Source organism: Anomaloglossus baeobatrachus, chromosome 1, assembly GCF_048569485.1.
Source record: "Anomaloglossus baeobatrachus isolate aAnoBae1 chromosome 1, aAnoBae1.hap1, whole genome shotgun sequence".
NCBI lineage: Eukaryota > Metazoa > Chordata > Amphibia > Anura > Aromobatidae > Anomaloglossus > Anomaloglossus baeobatrachus.
The window spans coordinates 842,779,501-842,805,231 of record NC_134353.1 but is presented as its reverse complement, the minus strand read 5'-3'; the positions used below and the strand labels follow the sequence as shown (position 1 = coordinate 842,805,231).

General features: G+C 42.9%; 1 protein-coding gene across 1 annotated transcript in view; it reads left to right on the top strand.

Annotated features, from left to right (window-relative positions):
* RASGRF2 (Ras protein specific guanine nucleotide releasing factor 2) overlaps window positions 1–25,731 on the top strand; it is a 429,820-nt gene that overhangs the window by 217,437 nt on the left and 186,652 nt on the right. The window contains exon 2 of the mRNA XM_075325142.1: window positions 20,968–21,074. Coding sequence (XP_075181257.1) covers window positions 20,968–21,074 — 107 coding nt within the window. The remainder of the gene's footprint in view (window positions 1–20,967; window positions 21,075–25,731) is intronic.

Sequence of the window (25,731 nt, the reverse complement as noted above, 5' to 3'; positions counted from 1 at the left end):
CGGGGTTAAATTTTCCTGTCAAAACATAGTCTACGACATTCCCTGGGTCACATGAGGTGGCTGTGCCAAATTGTTGTGATTGTAAAGGCGATGGTGCGGATCACTTTTTCCCCATTATGTAGATAGGGGCAAAATTGATTGGTAAATTGGAACGCGCGGGGTTAAAATTTCACCTCACAACATAGCCTATGACACTCTCGAGGTCCAGACGTGTGAGTGTGCAAAATTTTGTGGCTGTAGCTGCGACGGTGCAGATGCCAATCCCGAACATACATACAAACATACATACATACACACAAGAGAAGAGACCTGAGTAGTCTGGAAAGCTTGCAATTATTACCATCTTTTCAGTTAGCCATTAAAAGGTATCAACCACTGTGAGGACTCTCAGTTCTTTTAAACAATTTTTTTTACATACACACATTCAGCTTTATATATTAGATATAAAGCTATGTGTGTTTGTGTGTATATATGTATGTGTATGTCCGCTGAAGGAATCCGTACCGTCGCATTTACAATCACGAACTTTTGCGCAGCCACCTCATTTGACTCGGGGAACATCATAGACTATGTTTTGAAGGGAAAATGTAACCCCGCGTTTCAGTTATTCGACAAAAAACCTGCTTACATTAAAGTCAATGAAGCTGGGAACAAATCTGTTATTATAGACTCCTATTACGGACAGAGAAATAGACACACACACACACACACAAATTGTTTGGATGTTTGAGGTAATATATTGGCTGTTTTGACAGTTATCCTGCATATTAGGCCTACAGCAACAAATCACAGCTTTGCTTCTATTTTGTTAGAGTTCAAGAAGCTCTGATTGGTTGCTATAGGCAACAAAGGACATTCTTCATATAAGACAGCTTTTGTGTCAGTTAATATGATTTTGGTGGTGAGAGGGGGAGTGGGAGAGAGAGATTGGGGGAGTGGTAGAGAAGGAGAAAGGTGCAGAGAAGGAGAGAGAGGGACTTGGTTACTATCCTGGGCAACGCTTGGTACTACAGCTAGTTACCTCATAAAGTGACACTGGTCAGAAATGAAGAAGTAGGCTGGGTCAGGAAGGGGAAAAAAAAAATCTAATTATTCCGTTCTGCAGCCACTTTTACATTCTTTATCCAGTTCAGGATGAAAAATTTGGTGTCCTCTTTACAACACAATATCATAGCCTGTACTATTCCTCATGGTGATAATGGCTTCAACAGAGTATAACATATCGGGACTAGATGACGTATGGAAAACACTCATCGTTCTTTAATTGAGCACCACCCTAGCTAGTTCCTAACTGGACAAAAACCATGGATGAGTGGAAGCCACTCTTTTCTCTCCCCTAACTCCAACGCTGTAAATACTCTACTGCTATGCAACAAAAACAAAGTAAAAAGCCTTCATGTTTGAATGATATGGCATCATCATACAGCTCTACTTGTAGTTCCATACAAATATTCATAAATCAATTCTCCAAGGTGTTGAGTCAAGGGGACTCGTCACCCTCTGAATGGGAATGAATCCTCCTCCGAAATATAATAACAGTTGCATGTAATATTGTTTCCCAACAGAAGTATCCTGTCATTTATGACCTTGACTTTGCATTATCTCACTCTACTCATTCATCTAAAATGACACCCTTACCCGAATCAAGGCTACTGAATATAACAGTAGAGGATTTGGTAGAGAAACAAAAACGGAATGAATGCAAAAGACAGTTATCAGAAGTGACAAAAAGTATGTAAAAATTCTTCACGAAAGCGCTAATTAGGATGCTTGTGCCCATAGTCTGCCAAAGTACAGTGGTCAACCCCTGCAATGACCTTGGTCAGGACATAATCCAAGCCTCAAGGTTTTTGGTGGGAAATTCTATTGTAAATTACTCATTGACCACAAACTTCCTGCCTGTGGTCAGAATCTTCGTGGTCAGTAATATGGTCACTTGAGACAACGAATATTCTGAAATCTCCATTTTCTTTTGTTTTAGAATAGCAAATTCCATTGAACTCTTCAGTTTAAATTGTTCTTATACTTTCAGACAACTTGATCTCATTTTATATAAATTTGATTAATGGACCATCTGCAAATGAGTTTTAAATATTATGTAATTTTAAGCCCAAGCAAAGTGCCAACCACTCCCTTCTGTGTTTCATTCACTGATATGGTTCAGGTATTTGTTCAGGAGAGGCAAGCTTGCTGACAATGATTGGTGCTGGCAAATGTGTGAAAGAACCCTCTCTTGAACCTATCGTGCTGGTAGAATGCTTATGAAGGGGAAGTCCATATTTTTCTATGAGTTTTAACATGCCTGTAAAATACACATATCTATGGATACTCACATTGTCAGAACTAAAAATGTAAAGGTAATGTGGGGTCAGATGTTTTCTCAACATAAAGTACTTTCAAACATTACTCAACCCGAGGTAAAGAGCCAGTTTCCTGCACTAGCTCTGTATCATGAAATTGTTTCAAGATAAAATTTACTTGTTAACATCTCACCAACACTGCTTTCTTTTGATCATGCCCGACCAGCTACAGCTATACCCATGCCTCTAGGTGGATAGTCCTTTTGGATGCTAATGTAATTAACCAAAAAGTTACTTGAATGTCAGGACCAAATATTGGATTAGAGGGACTAGAGGCAAGTAGACTTAAGTAGCTCTGGCCAAAACAAAAACTCATTGGCCCAAATTCATCAAAGCTTTTATACCATAATTCAGGTGGAACTGGGCCCCAGGGCAACCAGTATAGTCTATGATGGAGGAATTAACGTTGGGGTGCAGGACCAAAGACGCAGCCAATAACTGGACAACACATGGACTGTAGTTTCCTTAAAGGGAACCTGTCAGCAGAAATTTCGCCCAAAACCTAAAAGATTCCCCCTCTGCAGCTCCTGTGCTGCATTCTAGAAAGGTCCCTGTTATTATTGTGCTCCATGTGAGACCAAAAGAAAGACTATATAAAGTGGTACCTTTTTGTATTCAGATAGTGTAAATGTGACACGGGGGCGGGCTCTCTGCCGTCCGTTATTCTGCCTCCTGGTCCTGTATGCCGCCCCCATCGCTCCTTTCCATAGCTGATGCACCGCCCACTGCTCCAGCCATCCCCGCGCATGCCCAGTGCCAGTCTCACGGGACTGAGCAGTGTGACCGCTGGTGACGTATGCGCAGGCAAGTGATTATGGACGGGGCTGTGATTGTTATCAGCAAGTACCCGCCCATAATCTCGTGAGCGCGCAAACCTCACCAGCGGTCACACTGTGCTCAGGCTAGTGCTAGACTGTATGGGCTGCTTCCAGGGATGACGTCCCTTTTGTCACGTGATAGTATTTTGAACATGCCCCTATCACGTGGCCCCCAGCACACTCCCACCTATCACACATTCAGAAACCTACAGACCATCGACTATCAGACATTTACAGACTCTCTACACTCACTGTCCCCTATCTCCTCACTGTCCTGTCCTGATCTGGCAGTAAACCACTACAATGACACACTCAGAAGTACCCTAGACCAAGTAGCAACCCTCACCTTCAGAAAGATCAAACACAGAGTAAAACAGCCCTGGCTCACATCGCAAACTCAATTTCTCCAGCAATGCTCTAAGAGTGCCGAACGCCTATGGAGAAAAACCCGCACACCAGAAAACTTCATCCACTACAAATTCATGTTAAGAATATACAATGCTGCCCTTTACCTTGCTAAACAGACCTACGTCACCACCCTGATCTCCTCACTATACAACAATACAAAAAAGCTCTTTGACACCTTTCATTCCCTCCTCAGTCCCAAAGCACAGACCCATATCACAGACCTTCATGCTGATGACCTGGCCTCGTATTTTACCGAGAAAATAGAAAACATCCTGCAAGAGATCAGCTCTCAGTCACAAAGCTACGTAATTCCCATCCCTCCCCACATCCTGTCCAGATCACTCTCCACATTTTACCCAGTCACAGAGGAAGAAGTCTCCAGGCTCATCTCTTCTTCTCATCCTACCACTTGCCCTACTGATCCCTTCCCCTCACACCTACTCCAGTCCCTCTCTCCGGTCGTCACTACTCACCAAACTAAAATCTTCAATCTCTCTCTCTCTCTCTCTCTCTCTTCTGGTATCTTCCCCTCCTCCCTTAAACACTCTATCATTACTCCATTATTAAAAAAACCTACTCTTGCCCAAACAACTACAGACCAGTCTCCAATCTCCCCTTCATGTCCAAACTCTTGGAGCGCCTGGTCTATTCTCGCCTCACCCGCTACCTCTCCTCTCGCTTTCTTCTTGATCCTTTACAGTCTGGTTTCCACCCCCTACACTCAACAGAAACTACCCTCGTCAAAGTGACCAATGACCTATTGACAGCAAAACGTAACGGTGACCACTCTCTGCTTATTCTTCTTGACCGCTCTGAAGCCTTCGACACTGTGTTGACCACGATCTCCTTCTCTCTATGCTCCATTCAATCGGCCTAAAGGACACTGCTCTCTCCTGGTTCTCTTCCTATCTTTCTGGACGCTCATTCAGCGTATCATTTGCTGGCTCCACAACTTTTCCTCTTCCTCTCACAGTTGGGGTCCCTCAAGGTTCAGTCCTTGGCCCTCTTCTTTTCACCCTCTACACTGCCCCAATTGGACAGACCATCTTTATGCTGATGACACACAACTATACACTTCATCCCGTGACCTCACCCCTGCTGTTCTACAGAACACCAGTGACTGCCTGACTGCAGTTTGCAACGTCATGTCTGCTCTCTATCTGAAACGTAACCTTTCCAAAACTGAACTACTTCTATTCCCTCCATCTTTTAACCTCCCTAAACCCAACATCTCCCTCTGTGTGTGGCACCATGATAACTCCTAGGCAGCAGGCTCGCTGTCTGGGTGTTATACTTGACACCGATCTCTCCTTCACTCCTATATACAATCTCTTGCCCACTCCTGTCGCTTGCACCTCAAGAACATCTCTAGAATCCGCCCCTTTCTCACAATGGAAACTACAAAAACCCTCACCGTGGCCTTGATACACTCCCGCCTCGACTACTGTAACTCTCTATTAATTGGTCTCCCCCTAACTAGACTCTCTCCTCTACAGTCCATCCTTAATGCAGCAGCCAGGGTCACCTACCTAGCTAACCGCTACTCGGATGCTTCCTCTCTGTGCCAGTCATTGCACTGGCTGCCCATATATCACAGGATCCAACTCAAATTGCTTGTTCTCACCCACAAAGCTCTCCACAGTGCGGCATCCCCCTACATCATCACCCTCCTCTCTGTCTATCACCCTACCTATTCCCTACGCTCTGCAAATGACTTTCGACTAACATCCACACTTATCCGAACCTCCCACTCCCGGATCCAAGACTTCTCCCGAGCTGCACAAATCCCCTCTAACGCTCTACCCCAAGAAGTTAGGATGAATCACAACTTACTAAGGTTCAGACACTCCCTAAAAACATCTTTTTAGGGTGGCCTATCACACTCCCTAGTCAAATTAAATTTTTATAGTCCCTGCACAACTTCTCAGAACATAACTCCACGTCACACTCCACTGCACCCAAATCTCATGGTTCTGGCTGACTGGTTAACCTTAGAACGCGCAACCATAGAAAACAAGTAACCTAGAAGGCCTGTGAGGCCCCAGGTATGCGTTCTAGGGTTAAGGCATCCCTTATCTATCCCCCATTTCTTTGAGATGGTCGGATTGTCATTGTAAATAAGCACTTGCACCTTGTCCTCCCCCTCCATCTCATTGTAGATTGTAAGCTCTCACGAGCAGGGTTGTCTTTTTTTTCTTCCATACTCTAATTATTGTATTTTCTATAACTGGTATTTGTTTGTAAATGAACTTCCTAAATTGTAAAGCAGTGTGGAATATGTTGGCGCTATAGAAATAAAGATTTATTATTATATGGTAGGCGGTGCAAGCCTTTTATAGGTGCCTCTCTTCTGGTAGCGACTCCAGCCTCTGCTATGCTGCTGTGCTTCGGGCGTTTTGTGTGGTCAGAAGACATGCAGTCTCCGTCCCTCCGGATTCAGCTGTCGGGCCTTCAGCACCCGTACAACCAAGGACTCCGGCGTCCTTTTTCTAGCGCTCTGCTCTAGGGCAAGCACTGTTCCTGCTCCGCTCCCCAGGCTCATTCTCTAAAGGCTGTCTGCTTGATTCTTCTCTGCTCTCCTCTTCCCTCTTTCTGACCCCTCCCCCAGGCCAGAATGTATAGGGAAGCTTCCCTTAAACCGGGTTTTTGAGTTCCCCCTTCTGGTCTGGAGTCAGGAAAGTGTTGACTCCTGGTGCTACCTAGCGTGGGGGACCCCTTTCTTGCTTCCAGGCATAACATCACCCCCTGTGAGGAGGACAATGCTACTGTGGCAACTGGACCACTGGGGTGCCACATGTGCACCACGTAATGAACCTGGTGCTTCGTACTCCAACACTCCCCATCATCAAGACCGTTGTGACACATGCCGGTCCTGATGAATTGCGGCCATTGTTTTTAAACAGAGGTAGAGCAGATGGACTTTATAAAGTGATGGCTTTTTTTATTTAGAGGAGAACTTTCACAAAGAGCTATTCTTAGGGAATTCAACAGTGTCTCATAATTATTGTCCATGTTGACTCTGCAAGGGAACGTCCGTTTCCCCCAGGTCAGGAGTCCTAGTTTCACCAGACATGCGCCATCCGAAATGAGAGCTGTACATCATATTTCTTATGTAAAACTCTTTTTGTTCCAAAAATTTGTCGTTTTTTCTTGAATAGTGTCCGATCTACAAAACCATATCAGCTCAGTACTAAACATTACAGCATGTGACGCAACATTGTGATGTGATATAGTGCTGTTGCCATTTTCCATAAATCTGTCTACAAAGTATGTGGTGTTCAATGCTCTGAGGCTTGAGGATGACTAAGACATGTTATATTGGGCTGAATGTCTATATCAGAAAGCCGTGCATGTACAGTATCATTTACACAAGCAAATTTGGTCTTTAGCACATCTAAACAAAGTCCTAGGCTGGCTGTTCTCTGCCTTCTAGAGAGATTTTATAAGCCTCAAGTATAACGCATTTGTATGTGATCTTGTCTGGATGTTTCTATTAAACAGCTGCCTCCTCTGTAATATTGTAAAATGACTAACTGGAAATGTGTTAGACTGCCATCCCACTGCTGAGCCGCCTATTGGGAGCTTTCATACAATATGTGCCATATCTTGTGCCAGAACAGGTATTGAAACCTAATGGATGGGAGGAAAGTGGTTGGAAGTTAATAGAATCTGGAAAAACAAGGTCCTAATTACTCGAAGAGGAACGGAGTGGCACTCGCCATACATTGAACGTCAACTTCACTTCATCCAAAACCTAGTGGAGAAAAAACAGAAGGTGATGCCCACGGCACCTATGCCATGGGACTTTTTTTTTTTTTTTTGGCTTTCCTCCTCTGCAGGACCAAATGTGCATAACCGCTTGAAACGGCCGTTGCCACATATGCTTTCTGCCCCACTTTTCGTTTGTTTTGTTTTTTTCTGCACTATATTTTGGATACAGTTCAGCTGATGCTAAATATATGGTGAGTGCTGTTCTGTTTTACTTTATGTGGATCAGTTTATAAACTTTTATCCTGTAGAACAGACCTCCACCACTTTAGTGAAATAAATAGCTCCAATTGATGCCAATAAGCTAGATGCCACAGAGCGTGTGGACCTGCTCTTTCTTTATTTATTACTGGAGGTCATAATGGAATGGCCTATATGTGCCAAAACTCTAAGAGTCAGCCAAGTAATGTCTTCTATGGGTTATCCAAGATTATGTAACTGGAGCTGGAAACCGCAGACGAGCTTACATGGTTCCATCTGCTCTTATGTGTAAACTACTTTATATACAAGTCTTAAGCGGGCTTTACACGCTACGACATCGCTAATGCGGAGTCGTTGGGGTCACGGAATTCGTGACGCACATCCGGCCGCATTAGCGATGCCGTTGCGTGTGACATCGATAAGCGATTTTGCATCGTTGCAAAAACGTGCAAAATCGCTAATCGGCGACAAGGGGGTCCATTCTCAAATCTCGTTACATCAGCAGTAACGAGGTTGTTCCTCGTTCCTGCGGCAGCACACATCGCTACGTGTGACGCCGCAGGAACGAGGAAGCTCCCCTTACCTGCCTCCCGGCCGCTATGCGGAAGGAAGGAGGTGGGCGGGATGTTACGTCCCGCTCATCTCCGCCCCTCCGCTGCTATTGGGCGGCCGTTCAGTGACGTTTCAGTGACGTCGCTGTCACGCCGCATGGACCGCCCCCTTAGAAAGGAGGCGGTTCGCCGGTCACAGCGACGTCGCCGGACAGGTATGTATGTGTGACGGCTGTGGGCGATGTTGTGCGGCACGGGCGATTTGCCCGTGTCGCGCAACAGATGGGGGCGGGTACCCACACTAGCGATATCGGGACCGATATCGCAGTGTGTAAAGTAGCCTTTAGTAAATACTTTACAAAAAATATATCAATTCTGAAGATTTTTTTTTATGGCTCTATCATGCCGTTATTCTTCCTTAAAATGCATGAATACATGAACACCTGGGTGTTGCCAGTTGGAGGTGTTTCTACACAGCCTAATATTGTCCAATCCGTGCTAACTGTGAAGGTACACGGGCCTCTTGACAGAGTTAGTAGCAACATCCAATTGTCAATTTATGCATTCATTTTAAGTAAGAACTATAGAAAAATGGCACAATCCAGGGTTGTAAGAAAAGGTGTGCCATGGAGTGCAAGCATGTACTAAAACAGACATATCAGGAGAGCTAATGGTAATGGTGGGAAATCATCAATTTTAGTGTCAGCATCACTTCTACAAACATCAGTATCAGATGGTCGATTAAAATCTATTTAATGCTGATTGATGGGAGTGGAGCGGCCCTGAGGGTAGTATTTAATTGCGATATACTGTTTGGCATGCAGCTCACAAGTGCATGGATTAAAGGGGTTCTTTCCTATCAGTCCATTTTACATGGAAGTTGATGCAGCAATCTGCCTCCCTAGGAAGTAGCTTGGTTAACACTGTAGACAGCACTTGTAGTATTTGTGAGCGAAATACACTCCTCCTATGCCATTGGAACTCCAAATTAGTAAAATTTGTTTTACAACTGCTTGGGAAATCATTGTAGCACACACGCTTTGTGATGTACTGAAATTTTCTGCTTTATTAAATCATGTGACCAGTTTATATAGTATCTTAAACAAAGAAATGACTACTCAGAACTGTGCACCAATAAGAGCCACAGGGGTGTGTGTAGAAATGTGAAATTTCCCCACCCATCAGTGTTGGCTGAGCCCTATGAAATAATTCAGTTATAACACAGGATGGTTTCTATAAGAACAAAACATATTTTCAGCTTTCTTGGGACCTCTGTTCTGGTTCACAGAAAGGCGTCCTGAGCAACTGAACATCTTGTTACATCCAAGACAGAGGGAGTATCGTCCTAAAACATCCATCTTTTAATGTAAAGCTCTATTCTGAAGACATTTTATACAGTGCCTTGCAAAAGTATTCAGCCCTCTTGAATTTTTCAACCTTTTCCCCACATTTCAGGATTCAAACATAAAGATAAAAATTTTAATATTATGGTGAAGAATCAACACGTGGGACACAATTGTGTAGTTGAATGAAATTTATTGATTATTTTAAACTTTTATAAAAAAGAATAAACTGAAAATTGGGGCGTGCAATATTATTCATCCCCTTTACTTTCAGGGCAGCAAACTCACTCCAGAAGTTCATTGAGGATCTCTGAATGATCTAATGTTGTCCTAAATCCCTGATGATGATAAATATAAGCCACCTGTGTGTAATCTAGTCTCCGTAAATGTACCTGCTCTGTGATGGTCTCAGTGTTCTGTTTAAAGCAAAGACCATGAAGACCAAGGAACACAACAGGCAGGTCCGTGATACTGTTGTGGAGAAGTTTAAAGCCGGATTTGGTTACAAAAAGATTTCCACAACTTTAAACATCCCAAGGAGCACTGTGCAAGCAATCAGATTGAAATGGAAGGAGTATCATACCACTGCAAATCTACCAAGACCCTGCCATCCCTCAAAAATTTCATCTCAAACAAGGAGAAGACTGATCAGAGATGCAGCCAAGAGGCCCATGAGCACTCTGGATGAACTGCAGATATCTACAGCTGAGGTGGGAGTGTCTGTCCATAGGACAACAATCAGCCATACACTGCACAAATCAGGCCTTTATGGAAGAGTGGCAAAAAGAAAGCCATTTCTCAAAGATATCCATAAAAAGTGTTGTTTAAAGTTTGCCACAAACCACCTGGGAGACACACCAAACATGTGGAAGAAGGTGCTCTGGTCAGATGAAACCAAAATCGAACTTTTTGGGCACAATGCCAAATGATATGTTTGGCGTAAAAGCAACACTGCTTATCACCCTCAACACACCATCCCCACTGTCAATCATGGTGGTGGCAGCATCATGGTTTGGGCCTGCTTTTCTTCAGCAGGGACAGGCAAGATGGTTAAAATTGATGGGAAGATGGATGGAGCCAAATACAGGACCATTCTTGAAGAAAATCTGTTGGAGTCTGCAAAAGACCTGAGACTGGGAAAGAGATTTGTTTTTCAACAAGACAATGATCCAAAACATAAAGCAAAATCTACAATGGAATGGTTCACAAATAAACATATCCAGGTGTTAGAATGGCCAAGTCAAAGTCCAGATCTGATTCCAATCGAGAACCTGTGGAAAGAGCTGAAAACTGCTGTTCACAAACGCTCTCCATCCAACCTCACTCAGCTCGGGCTGTTTACAAAGGAAGAATGGGCAAGAATTTCAGTTACTCGATGTGCAAAACTGATAGACACATACCCCAAGCGACTTGCAGCTGTATTCGCAGCAAAAGGTGGCACTACAAAGTATTAACTTAAAGGGGCCGAATAATATTGCACTCCCCAATTTTCAGTTTCTTATTTTTTATAATAGTTTAAAATAAGCAATACATTTTGTTCAACTTCACAATTGTGTCCCACTTGTTGTTGATTCTTCACCACAAAATTATTTTTTATCTGTGTTTGAAGCCCGAAATGTGAGAAAAGGTTGAAAAATTCAAAGGGGCTGAATACGTTCGCAAGGCACCGTAGTTAGTCTTGCTTATTTATAAAATGGGCAATACCTTGCTGAACACTGGGGTTCCCACTGCTGAATACAGGAGTTCCTAGTCCCATGCTTGAATGGAGTGGTGGTCACATTTTGGCATTCAACAGTTTTGAGATTTGCAGTAAAGCACTCGGCCATCTCATTCTTTGTCTGTTCTGTAGCTTTTAAAAGAAACAGAGCCAATACTCAACTGCTGCACCGTTCTGATAAGGGACTTGGAATATCTGTTCTCGTGATCGATGGAAATCCCAGAGGTTGGACCCCCAGTAGTATGTCACCAATCTGTGCTTCAGTTCAGAGCTCCTTTGGTTATCTTGTAGGTTACCTGAGCTTTGTGTGTTCATATATATATATTTTTTTGTAGTTTGTATTTTATCTGTTACATATTTCCTGCACATACCTTACCATATGTGTCCATGATGGTCAGTGTGTGCATGTTTGGAGCATGGTCAAGATCTGTGCCTGCTCCACACAAAGCAGATGCCAACTCTAATAAATAGCCAACATCTGCCTGTAACGGCAGCGATCCGCGCTAGCCACGATCGCTGTTTTTTAACATTTTAAATGCTGCTGTCAGTGTCTGACAGCAGCATTTAAATAGCAAAGGGCGCTGCTGGTTTACCATGGCAGCTTGTGGCCTGCTAAAGGACTCCCATTGCCAGAATCACGGTACTCTCTACTAGAGGCTCAGCTTCAAAGGAGATCGCAATTTATATTGTATACTGCAATACTGTGGTATTGCAAGTAAATAGCAATTGAACAAAAAATAGAAAAAAAGTTTAAACAAAATATTAACACATACAGCTTGTGAAATAACAGATCATCAGTTTTCTAAGTAAATTTACTTCTAAAGGTGCTGTTGACATAAATTTTTCCATAGATGTCCATAAGTTAATGGACTTCTAGGGAAAATGAATTGTATACATGAAGAAAAAAAGGTTCTAAATAAAATGAAAAATGACACCAGCTGAAATCTGAGTACTTAAAAAGCAATCTTGCCACTTTGTGAAAAATATCAGCTGGTTCAACTGATGACCTCTAAATAGGTGTCTCATTACCAAGGTGCCACACAAGAAACACCTCATAATGGGTAAAACCAGTGAGCTGCTTCAATTCCTTCGCAACCTTAATGTTGAAAAATATACTAATGACATTGCTTATAGAAGAATTTCTAAACTACTGAAGGATCTAATGAGCACTGTTGAGTAGAGATGAGCGAACCTTTGAAGATTCAGCTCTCAGGGTACAGTCGAACCCTACATAAGGTTCAGTTTGTGACCCTGACTTGAACCAAACCTCAATGGATGTCAGTAATTGGGCCCACATGCAGCCAGACATAAGCAGAACAATTCTGGGGAGGGTGGGCAGGAAGGTTTTCAACCTTTTGTGTGTGTGTGTGTGTGTGTGTGTGTGTGTGTGCACATTACATTAGATCACGATGATTTTACCCCCAGTGCAAACTATTCAAACATGGCATGCACAGGGCTGCGCATCAATCGTACCCAAGCACAGCATTGCTCGCTTGAGTGGTTTGCATTCGTAAGTCACTTGAACTTCGAACCCAAACTTTGTTTTTTTAGAAGTTTGTTTCTGAACCCCAGGTTCGCTCATCTCTACTATTGAGGCCATAATCCGGAAGTGGAAAGAACATAATTTCACAATAAATTGGCCACGACCATATGCTCCCCAAAAGATTTCAGACAGAGGAGTGAAAACAATTATCAGAACAATTGTACAATAGGCAATAACCATCTATGGTGAGCTACAAAAAGACCTGGAATTGGCAGGTACAATGGTTTAAAAAAAACAAAAAAAAAACAAAAAAAAACAATACATAATAAACTCCGCCTGTATGCACACTCACCACGCAAGACTCCATTGCTGATTAAAATACATGTTCAAAATTGAACTCTTTAGATACCATAATACTCACCATGTTTGGTGGTCATAAGGCACTGCATATCATTCCAAAAACACTATACCAACAGTGAAGTTTGGAGGTTGGAACAACATAGAAAATTTACGGAAGAAACTAATGCTCAGAGTTCTTAGAAGAAACCCATGGGACCTTTTGGGATTTGAAAAGTGTTTGTGTGGAAGAATAGGCCAAAATCACACCTGAGCAATGCGTGCAACTAGCTTCACCATACAGAAGTCTTGAAGCGGCCATCACCAACAAAGGAATTTGTACAACTATTAAATACATTTCTTTAAGTATGTTCAATACTTATTCTCTGTGTCATTCCTTTGACTGTGTGAATTGGATGGGTTATTACAGGCATCTGGTGAAAAATTAATGACAGTGTCACCTTTAGAAATATATTTACTTAAAAAAAAAAAAGTTGGTGACATGTTCAATACTTATTTCACCTAGTGTGTGTGTGTGTGTGTACTGTTCTGCTACATGCACATAGACACACACAGCACTGATACATGCAAACTACATGCACATAGAGAGAGACATAAAGCTAATCTCTACATGCGCATATAGACACACAGCTCTGTGTCGTGCACATATAGACCATCATAAAGCTGTGCTACATGGACATAAACACAAAAATATAGCTCTGCTACATGCACACACTTTACATTACCACACCATGCAGTCACATGACCTTAAAGGTCCGAGAGTTAAAAGGATTGTCCACTTCTAGGACAACCCCTTCTGATTCCACATATTTTCCCCAGGTAAAATATAAAAGCCTATTCTCTCCTCCCTGGTTTTGTATCATTTTTTGTGAGGTTTTACACCATAGTTAAGCAAAAAAAATCCTCATATATTAATATTAAATATACAGCGGTCTATTGGAGGAATCTTTAAAAATTGTCAAGCAGGTTCCACACTTCTGATCATTAAAGGGTTGTTTACTACTCAGACAACCTTTCTTAAGCTCTAGGCCTCCTCACAGTAAAATAATAATACCCATACTCTCCTTCAATGGCAGCGCCATTCCAGCAATATCGGCACTGGGTTTCCCAGGAATAAGTGCTGAAGCGATAGTAAGTGGGGGGGGGGGGGGGGGCAGGCATGCTCTGTCCATAGAGTAAAAGAAGTCTCTTACATTTTATCAGAAGATTCTTAAAACACAGGAAACCGTTATCAGCTCCAAACTGAAGTCTTCATCGGGCGACTTTTGGAGCAGAAAACCCTTTTGTGTGATTTTAAGAATCTTCTAATAAAGGAATCACCTACGATTGGTAAGAGATTTGTCTGACTCTGCAGACAGCGCACCACTGCACCCCTACAAACCAGCTCTTCACTTATCCTAACCCAGTCGGAGAACCCAACGGGAAGTGCTCGGTGACACACAGAGGAGAGCGTATATTACACACTCACCGCTACTTCCATATCTATATATATATATATATATATATATATATATATAGATAGATAGATAGATAGATAGATAGATAGAGATATATATATATATAGATATAGATATATATATATATATATCTATGAGATAGATATATATATAGATATAGATATAGATATATATATAGATATATATATATAATCTCTATCTCTATTATATATTACATAGAAGATGTAAATTAGTGCTAATGACCTCTCCACTTTACAACACCAAGGAAGTTTTAATTAATAGGAAAAATGTATTTGCTATTTTCTGCTGTCTAAACCTAGGATGTGTGTTTATAGTAAGGTGCGTCTTGTAGTCCGGAAAATAATATAAATAAATTAAATTGTCTTTCTATGTATATATTGGATATTGTCACTATGTTTAATGGTAGAAAAATCCCTTTAATGCATTGTGAGAATTTTGTGTGAATTTATGGATTACAAAATGATTACCTTAGGTGGTGGTGAAGCGGTTTTGGCCTCTACTGCAACCTCCTACCAAAAACTCTCTTTACTGAGATGCAAGTGTCCATGACCTCACAAAATAATTCATTGAATATGGTGGTTGGCCAAAGTTAGATAAATTCAAGGAAGCCTAATCGATAGTAACTTTTCCTTGCAGACGTCATCCCACTTTATTTCCTGCAGCAACTTGACACATCTAGATCTATAACAGCATGCCTTAAATAAAGCCACTTGTTCTGGGGGAAAGCGTCCTCGACAAGGTGGTACATTTATAGATAAGCTGGCATCTTTTTTGGCCCTGAGTAGGACGATGACTGCTTCATTATGGATCTGGCTGTCTGCACCCAATACGTTGTGCTTGGTGAGATGATAGCAGAACATCTGGAATATGTTGTAGATTGATCGCTTTCTATTAAAATCTGATTGCGAATCACTTTCTGAGACAGTTAGTCGAAAAGAATACTTCGACGTCGAGCTAGCCTGTCTTCCATGATCAGATGATGGATGAAGTGCATAGGCAATAGTGTAAGGCATTGCCAGTGAAATTCATCATTGTTTAGACCAAAACTTCATCTTAATCTGTTGGCTAAGATTTAGGATGAAATGAAAGTTAAAGGGAGTGATTTAACCTAATGGATTTGTCAGTATAGACTTCATTAATTTGAGAGCTCTTTATAGGGAACCTGTCACCATGAATACGGTTTCTAATTTACCGGCAGCTGAGTAGATTCAACATAACTTTTTTTTATTCTTTTGGTGCTTAAGAGTTTGTCTTTCAATGTTTAGAAGTGTTTACATTCCATAATTAACATTCCCCTATTAATTTACCCGCAGAGATAGTCGTCACTCATTATGTAGATCTGCCCACTGGACTCCTAAGCAAAGAAGCATGGATTTACCTAGAATTAATATTCTAAAGTGAATGTTATGCAGAATCTTTTTCTTCATAAATATCAAAGTTCTCAGCTTCTTCTACTCTATATCTGCGAGAACCACATGTGTCACCTGACTATTATCTCTAAATTAATGGACTTTGGAGTTGTATATGGTCTTGAGAGGGTTTTCCATGACACATGAACTCTGTTGAGTGCTGTTTGAATCAGTGTTTTAGAATTGGACTAGCAACAGTTCCCCAATTTGTATCTATTATTTGAACCACAGTCTTAAAAAAGGGTGTAAATTGCGTCTTATAGCAATGAAGTGGTTGGGAAATTATACTCTTAACTTGCCCTTTGGGTACTGTGATGGGGTTACTCACTCAGCTTGTTGTTTGAGGTAGTGCACAGGAACACTTTAAATAGAAAGTCTAATGTGTTTATTAAATAACACACAAACCGCATTCCTGGTCATATAATACAAAGCCTCTTCTGGCTTAAAGGCAGACACCTGCTTACACAGTCCATACAGCTTGCGGTTCAAACACGCAGGTTCAGATACACTTCTCCACCGAACTATCTCAGTGGAGCTATCTCAGTTCCTGGTCAGTATACACACCACTCTCCAGAGGTACCTTGTGGAGGTATCAGAAACCTCCATACACTGACCCTGGTCAGAGGATTCTTTCTGTAGGCATTACAACCTCTTCCATGGTCCGGGTGGGACCAGCGAATCCTCTCTCTCTGAGGATTCCTTCCTGGAGATAGCACAGCCTCTTCACATTGACCATGTGTCAAACAGTCATTCTCCATTTTGACACATGAGAAACACCCATGGGCTGAGATATGTGAATAGCTCGACATGCCTGTGTCTCCAGCTATCCATAAAACCTGTCTTTGGAATGCCCTAATAAGCTCATGACACTAGAAGCTTCAAAGCAGACATTCAGGTTCACAGCACCTCCGTGATGCATACACGCCGCCAGGTTATGGTACTATTAGCACTTGCAGAGAAGCCTGGAGCAATGCTACAGCGAATATGGGATCAATCAAGTTTTTCAGACATTGTCACCAATTCATTAAGACTTGTGTTTTGCTGTGCAGTGCGCTGGAGTATGATGTACCAAAAATCTTAATAGGTGTTCACCACCACAAGAATTGTGCATCAGTCTGGAGCTGGAAGACATTTCTGATGTAATTGTGGCGCCCCTGAGGCATCAGGTGCCACAGGGTATTGCATCCAGTAACAGGTGCAGCGCTAACCCCGGGTTCCTGGAAGACCAGTGCCGGTAAATACCATGCAAACACACACATCCATGCCTTTTTTCCCAGAATGGGGAACAGGCTAGAGATTGATCTGATGGATGGCCACTTATTGGTCGGGACTTATCCAATCCGCTAGTCAGAAACCTGGGAGGAGGGGGGCTAGTCAGTGGAGTTGACGGGAGACGGACATCTTGACGGATGGTCAGTCAGAAGTCGACGTTCAGACAGAAAGTGTAAAGTGGCTTGTTGGGCTTAAGGTGTACGGTCGCCAAGGAGAGTACAGTGTGAGTACTCACAGGACTGAGCACTGGCGGGGTGCAGAGCCCTAGTTAAGGAAGATGCTTCAAGCTCACCTGATAAATTTGGCTGGTGAAGGAATCGTCAGGGCTTCTCACCAACGTTCGTGTCTGGGGCACAGCAGCAAGGAGGGAACCCAGGAACTGGGACTGAGGTCCAACCCAAGAGAGATTCAAGCTGCCTGCCATACGGGCCAGGACTGTGACAACAGGAGGGGACCCCAGAACACTTCAGGCCATGGAGACCCACCAATAGCAGACGGGTGCATGGAAGTAAAGCTCACCAGGTCACTACACCGGCACTGGGATCAAAGGAATACCGGATTACCTGCGGCCCAGATTGGAAGAGACCAGCACCAGCCGGGTTGCAGCTTTACAGAACCAGTGAGTACAGAACAAATTAAACCGTAGCCCCTGTGTTGTATGAATTCTTCCTACACCGCTACGTCACTAACTTTCGCGATACTACAACCATCCTCCTCCTCCCCTGGGGCTTAGCTCTACTTGCGGAGGGCCATAACATCTAAGCTGCTCAATACCACCAGCCCCAGCAGTGAGAGACTGCAGCGGCGGCTTTCCCCACATAGCCGCATACCGCAAGTGGCGTCACAAAAAACATTTTATTTTTATTTATTTCTCCTTTTTTTACGTGACCCCCAGGGTGACGGAACCAGCCACCGGCCACCCGTGACACGTCCCCGTGATTCAAGGCCCAGGACCATGTACCCCAAGGCCCTGGGGCGCATCATAATTGATGTCACATTTTGGGTGTAAATTATGGTGAATTTTACTGGTTGCTCTCAATTACACCCTCCTTGGGAAGCTCACTTTAAAAAAATAAAATAAAATTGGCAGAGCTGGCCAGGACTCGTGTAAAAATGTCTAAAGTCCCAAAATGTAGTGACATTTCAAGCAGTTTTATTCCAGAAATCATAATCAAGGCCTTTGTTCACATTTCTAAATTCAATGCATTGATGGCTTGTGTAATCTGTGTAGATTATTCACACATTGTCTGTGACAAAACTAACTACCTCCATTATATAGCTGACTGCAATACTTGTGTTTTCATATCTGCTCAGGGGACAAGAAATCTTATTGATGTGGGCAAAATGGACAGTTCACAATCCTTTTTAATCGCATGAACCCCCTATGCGTCATATCTAGCAAAGATCCACAGGGGAAGATATTTATCAGTAGTATCAAATAAGTCATTCAGTTTATGCTGATTGCATCAAATAAATCAGGATAATGTAGTTAATATATTTTGCCACAGCTCACATCATACAGGGCTCCCTTAGATCCATTAAAAAAATAAGTATCCCAGGTAGAAAAGCCAAATATTCGTATAGTAACCCTGACAATCAGTTATTCATAAAGTAAATGCCTGTATACATAATAATGCAGACCTGGCGCATTTCGAATTCTTTGTCATTCTTTAAGCTAGCTTGTAAATTAATTAAAATTAATAAAGTCAGCTTAAAAAAAGGGCACAAATTAAATAATGAATAAGGCTGAAACATAATGATTGTTGGAAGCATATTTACTCCAGAAAAAAAGGCACAAAGGCAGTGATTAATCAGGAGCCCAATTTTTTTAGTAATAGTGAGAACAGTCACCAAGGCACAAAAACTACGTGATTTCAGTACATTTAGGATGTCATCAGGTAGAGAAGATTCCTGTAGTCATCAAAGTGTTTTTGCTAAAATGATTTATAGTCAGAATGAAGAGGGATAGACCTATTTACTAGTGCTTACTTTTAACTGTTGGATTCCTTTTCTTGTGATTTATTACTATTTGTCATCAGCAAAGTGCACAACCCTAAATGCAATTTAAAGGGACTGTCTTGTCATTCTTCAGCACCCCTGTCAGAAACCCATTACTCTCCAACACATGATCTCCGTCCACTATCATTAAAGCGCACCAATCACCAGGATTTTCCTATATAACCTAAAGCCAGTGCTATACTGGCACTATCAGGCTGATTCTATACATACCTCTAGTTGTCAGCTAGGATGTATAGGTTTTGAAACACAAGCACGTAAAGTGTGTAAAATGAGTAGCTTTGTGAATGGCAGCAGCTGCTGATCAGCTGATAGCCAGGGTGGGTTTTCCTAGTGATTCCCGCCCCCTGCCTGTCCATCCTCCCTGTTATTTATGCTAATTCTATTATAGAAGCGGTTTACTAATTGACTAGAAGGACCTGTGCTGATATCATACCCATGTGACCAGAAGGAGAGGGGCCTCAGCCAACATAAAAATAACGTTTTTTCCTGGTATCAGCTATGTTACTTGAGGCCCCGGAAACTTTATAATGACTAAGATGAGAATAGCCCTTTCATCATGGTACACCAGCCAAAGTCAAATAAAATTCTGCTAGTGGAAGTCATTGGTTTCCTTCACTAACTCCTGTTGGAATGACAAGGATTACAGAAATTGTATAACTCATGATCTGGAAAGGTCGCCGATTATGTGCAAACTATAAAAAATGATAACTACAACAAATAAACAGTAATAGTGGATTTAAATGTGCATACATATCCATTTTTACTTAACCCCTTCAGATCGCACAAGGTTTTTTTTCCCGCCCATACCAAACCAATAGACTATACCATTTGATAATGGCTTGTCGAAACTTTACCCAATTTCATGAGTTCATTTTACATGGATGAATTCGAACCCGATTTTTAACAGATGGAACACAGATTATAGTTCTTAGGGCTGTCTGTGGTTTGTTTTTTTGTTTGTTTTTTTGTTGTTTGTGCACTGGGTGGCCATAAAAAAAAAAAAATGGAGACCTGTCCATTTTTGAACCTAGTCACGGGTCAAAATCACCCATTGAAGTTTATTGGTCTATGAAAATGTCGCTCCATTCTTGGATGCCACCCTACCTGCAAAAGAGCAACTCATGAAACACTGATAGTATTTTTCACCCATGTGTCAGTTTTTACTGATGAAAAACACTGATGAAAATCGGTCTGGATTTTTTTTTCTTTGCATATGAGAGAAAGCATGAACATCTAAATTAGGCCAAAGACTATTATGATATTGTTTATAATGCTCGCTCTTAAAGGGATTTACTTACTTTTATTACCTATGCACGAAATGTATGATAAATGTATGATCATTGGGGAGACATACCATAGAAGGTCCCCCTACTAATCCCTACACTGCAGTCCCGAGTCCTCTAACTCTGCTCGCTGCACAACCACAATGAGGAGGTATGCGAATAGAGCAGTGGCGCCGAGATATTCAAGACTTTACTGACTTGCCATTCTCAGTCCTGCTCAGTAGAGATCAAGAAGAATATTGCATGCAAGTATTTTACTATAAGTAGATTTTGCCATTGTGTGTTTAGTAGCCAGGATGGCAAATAGCATAACATATCCACTTGTATTACTCTATTCAATTAAAGATCAGTCATTTAGATAATTGGTAGATTGTCCTCCATGCCATAATGAAATGTCATTAGAACTAAATTGACCCCATTATATTGTAAGGTGTACTATGTCTCTTTGATATAAATGTTCAGATTAGTGTAATGTGACAACAATCTTTTATTCTTCACAGCATTATTTCACTGTGACCTTTGGCCATGAGGCCCAGAAGCCATTGGAACTGAGATGTGAGGAGGAGGTGGAACGAGATGAGTGGGTAGAGGCCATACACCAAGCAAGGTAAGGCAGCAGAATCTTTATTTAATGGATTATATATATATATATATATATATATATATATATATATATATTATGCAAATATTCTTGCCCGAGCATACATAATTTTATTAGAAAGAAACTAATGCAAGCATCAACAATAATCATGATATAACTGATGGTTAGGAGGAATACAAGTAGACAATAAGCAAAGAATTGATAGGAGAACACTTAGCCAATTTAAAGGAAACCAAGTCCCCAGGACCAGATGATTTATGCCCTAGAGTCTTGAAAGAGATAGCTGAGATAATAATAGAACCGCTTATCATAATCTTCAATAAGTTATGGGAAACTGGAAAGCTCCCCCTAGATCGGAAAAGGGCAAATGTAGTTCCTATCTACAAAAAGGGGGAAAAAGAGGATCCAGGGAATTACAGGCCAGTAAACCTGACCTCCATTGCAGGAAAAATCTTTGAGCAAATTGTCAAAGAACATTTACTTAGGTACCTGGATGGGAAGGCATTAATCAACCAAAGCCAGCATGGCTTTATGACCAATAAATCTTATCAGACCAAACTGATTTCCTTCTATAACAAAATCACTGAATGGTTGGACCAGGGGAATGCTGTGAATATAGTAGACCTTGACTTCAGTAAGGCATTTGATAAAGTATCACATGACATCCTCATTGAAAAAATGATCAAGTACAGAATCGACAAAAAATCAGCTAGATGGATTCACAACTGGCTTAATGATCGGGCACAACGAGTACTTCTAGATGGATATACATCAATCTGGAGGAAAGTCAAAAGCGGGGTCAAAAGCGGGGTGCCACAAGACTCTGTCCTGGGCCCAGTGCTGTGTAATATCTTTATAAATGATCTCGACAACGGAATTATTGGAGAACTTTCAAATGATACAAAAATAGGCGGAGTAGCCAACACTTGAGAGGAAAGGGAGCATATTCAAAAGGATCTAGACACACTCGAACAATGGACCGAGGAAAACAGAATGGTGTTTTAACAGGGATAAATGCAAATTCCTACATCTGGGTAAAAGAAATGTTAAAAGCATATACAGTACGGGAGTAATAGAACTAGGAAATAGCACTGGGGAAAAGGACTGGGGCATAATAAAGAACGGCTAAAAGAACTAGGAATGTTTAGTTTGCAAAAGAGAACGCTGAGAGGAGACTTAATAGCGGTCTACAAATATCTGAAAGGAAGTCACAGTGCAAAGGGAACTACCCTATTCTTATTAGCACAAGGAAGTACAAGAAGCAATGGGATGAAACTAAAAGGAAGGAGATTCAGATTAGACATTAGGAAAAACTTTCTGACAGTGATGGCAGTCAGAGAGTGGAACAGGCGACCACGGGAGGTAGTGAGCTCTCCATCATTAGAAATCTTCAAGCAGAAATGGCATAAGCATATAGCTGAGATGATTTAGGAAAACCTGTATTCACAGGGGCTTAGACCCGATGGCCCATTAGGTTTCTTCCAACTCTACCTTTTTATGATTCTATGAAGTGTCTCCACTGCTGCATTTCAGAGTAGTATATATGTCTATAGTGCAGGAGATAATCTCTGACTAGAGTTGGGGCCTAGCAGTTCGCATCTTCCAGTCCATTAGCAATGACAGTGGTCTTTACATGTTGCATGGAAGCGTTTCTTACCTGCCGGTATCTGCAACTCTTCTTTTGGTTAGCTGGCCTGGCACAATGTCACGTGCCACAACGATAATTTTGCATCTTATTGGCTAATCAAAACAAGAGCTGCGGATGCCAGCATATAAGATAGCGGTACGCTTGCTTCCATGCAGCGGCCACAGTGCACGGTCATGGCAGATGGAATGTGCTAATAGATTCTGAACAACTTTCTTTGACGCTTGTTGACTGTGGTTCGGACAGTATGAATCAAGTAACAGGTTCCCTTTAATACTCCAAAATGCCTTTGTTAACAAGACCATTGTATTGGTAATAAACGCAATACTAGATGTCCAGCCGTTTCTTCTGGACCTTCACATGTCTGCTTTTTGCTATGATTTGGCTGTGGCAATATTTTACAGAATTGATGTACCGTATTTTTCAGATTATAAAATGCATTTTTCCTCCCAAAAATTTAGGAGGAAAATGAGACGTGCGTCTTATAATCCGAATGTTGCTTACTGGGGGTGTTGGAGATGGATCGCTGGAGCACTGCTTCGGGCACTGTGCTGTGTTGGGGCTGCGGGCGCTCTGCTGTGCTGAGGCTGCGGACCATGCGCTGTGCTGGGGCTGTGCGTGCTGTGCTGGGGTTGTGGGTTGTGCTGTGCTGGAGCTACAGGCCCCATCCTGAAAATGTCGGACTCAGCGCGTGCACAGATGGAGCTCTCAGCTAAAAATCTGGTCTATGCACGCGCCGCTTCCGGCCCATTGATGTCCCAGCAGTGGACTTAAGGAAAATGGCGCCTGGAGGTGGCGTGTCGGCAGATCAGATCTTGAGCAGAGAACATCTGTGAACGCGCTGACTCCAGGTGCCATTTCTTTGAAGACCACACCACCGACACTTTCTGGAAGTTGTTTGCCTTACAGCGCCCGCAGCAAGCATCTGGGACACCTGCCGCACCGCCCACAGCATCGCCCTACTTCACCACCGCCCCTGCCTCCCATGACCCCGCTCCACCACTGCTGCTGCCCGCACCTGGTAAGACACAACCAGATTGTAAGACTGACCTCAATTTTTTTACCTCTTTTTTTCCTATAAATTTGGGGTGCATCTTATCATCCGGTGCTCCTTATAAACTGAAAAATACGGTTAATTAAAAGTACTACTAGACTGAAAACTGTTTTTAATGTATACTTGAAAAGAAGAAGGCTGTGACGACACATCGAATCCAGGGAATGGAGATTAAGATAAAAAAACCCTTTTATTGAGACTATTCTAAAAGCGTGCAAATGTCACGGAATAGGAAAACTGACGCGTTTCTGGCGTTTACAGACACCCTTCGTTATAACTAAGAAAGTGAATTCACAGGAAAAGGTTTTAAAGCTAAAGATCAAATGACATCAAGTAAAAAACACCTGCACATAATGATATATCAGGTAAAAGGTATCCAAGAAAAAAAGGATTGCAAGAAACCCCAAAATAAAATCAAACACAGACAAATACCCAAAAACATGTGTGGCGCCCCTGACCTGGTCAGGCACCACTGAGTACTGTACCCATGCTGGGGGCAGTACAATACAGGTAATTCAGAAGGCTGACCGAGGTGTGACTACACAGGCGCATAGTAATCAGGTCTCACACATGTACCTTTGGGAGGACTCCTGAGAGCTTCCAGGAGGGGGCATGGCCTCCATGTCCACTCAAGGGGGTGGTAGGGAGCCTGGTTGCTAGGTTGCGTAGGCAAGAACAGAGAGGAGGAGAAGTGAGCCAGTTTAGTGTGGAGCTCAGGGAGAGCAGACGGAGGGCGCTGGAACTGCTGCAATCTAACAGCGTACGCGCAGTGACTACTGACGGGGGAGATCGGTCACCTGGTAGTGCCGCCCGATATCCACCCATGGCTAGAGAGAGCAACGGGGTGGCAAAGTAAGGGGACTGCCAGGGAGGTACCAGGCCCGCACAGGTAACAGGTCCCAGTGCAGAGATAGATCCAGCTTTCTTCTGCCAAACCTGCCTGAGGGTGCACTTCAAACCCCCAAGACAGCACCACAGAGTCCGCAGCCACGTAGCAAAGTGAGGGCCCATAGTTCACAGGAGGCAAGCAGCCGGAGTGACCTGGTCCAGGCTACAAGCAAACGGGCCGAAACGAGGGGAGCAGCAACTTCCCTGGGTGACCCCCGTAGGGACTGCAAGTCGGGGTAATCACAAACAACAGAAGGGCTAGAGAAGGCGAGTCAGTAGTCACCCTCACAAGTCAGCCTGAAGGACGACTGGTTCCAGCCTGGTTCATCCCAGCTACGCCCGGGTTACTCACCCTGCCATCAACAGTGAGTAAAACCCCTGAAAGTCATTCTGCTGTGTTTGAGTCATTTTGTGCCTTGTGGTGCCATACACTTAGACAGGGCCCTGGGGCTTGCCTCACTCTCGGGAGGCTACTACAACTGACTGCACCCACCATCAGCCCCAGGCATTCCTTAATCTGCAGTGGCAGTCCCCACTGACCGCAATACCGAGAGTGGCGTCACGACAATCCTAAGAAGACATCTTACCTGTGACCAGACCATCCTGCCACGTGGAGTCCCTGAAGGTAATGCACCGACACAGCAACAACACCTGTGGGGCATCACATCTGGCGTCACGAACAGGATAAGGACTAGACCTGTACAGACAGGTGACCATGTGCCTGGGCGGTCCGCTTGAAAAATTGGAAGTGCCGCCATATTGCCACCATGAAAAGCGCGCTGAAAAACAACAGAAGCCCGCGCTGGAAGAAGTTACCGCCCACGAAGAGGTGTGGCTACCCAGAGATCCCCTGCAGCGTCCTGACCTTGTGAGAGGGAAGGAGGAAGGTTCTGACCCTGAACGCTGGGAATGCTCTGGAGAAGTGAAAGGACTGACACTTAAGCTGCAAGAGGAAGTTACAAACCTGCTGCTGCTGAGAGAAGATCAGGAGAGCAGCGACGACGCGGTGAAGATGGCGTTCACACACAGCGATCCAGAGATGGGCTCTGCTGCCTGGTGGAACTGGGAGCTGGACC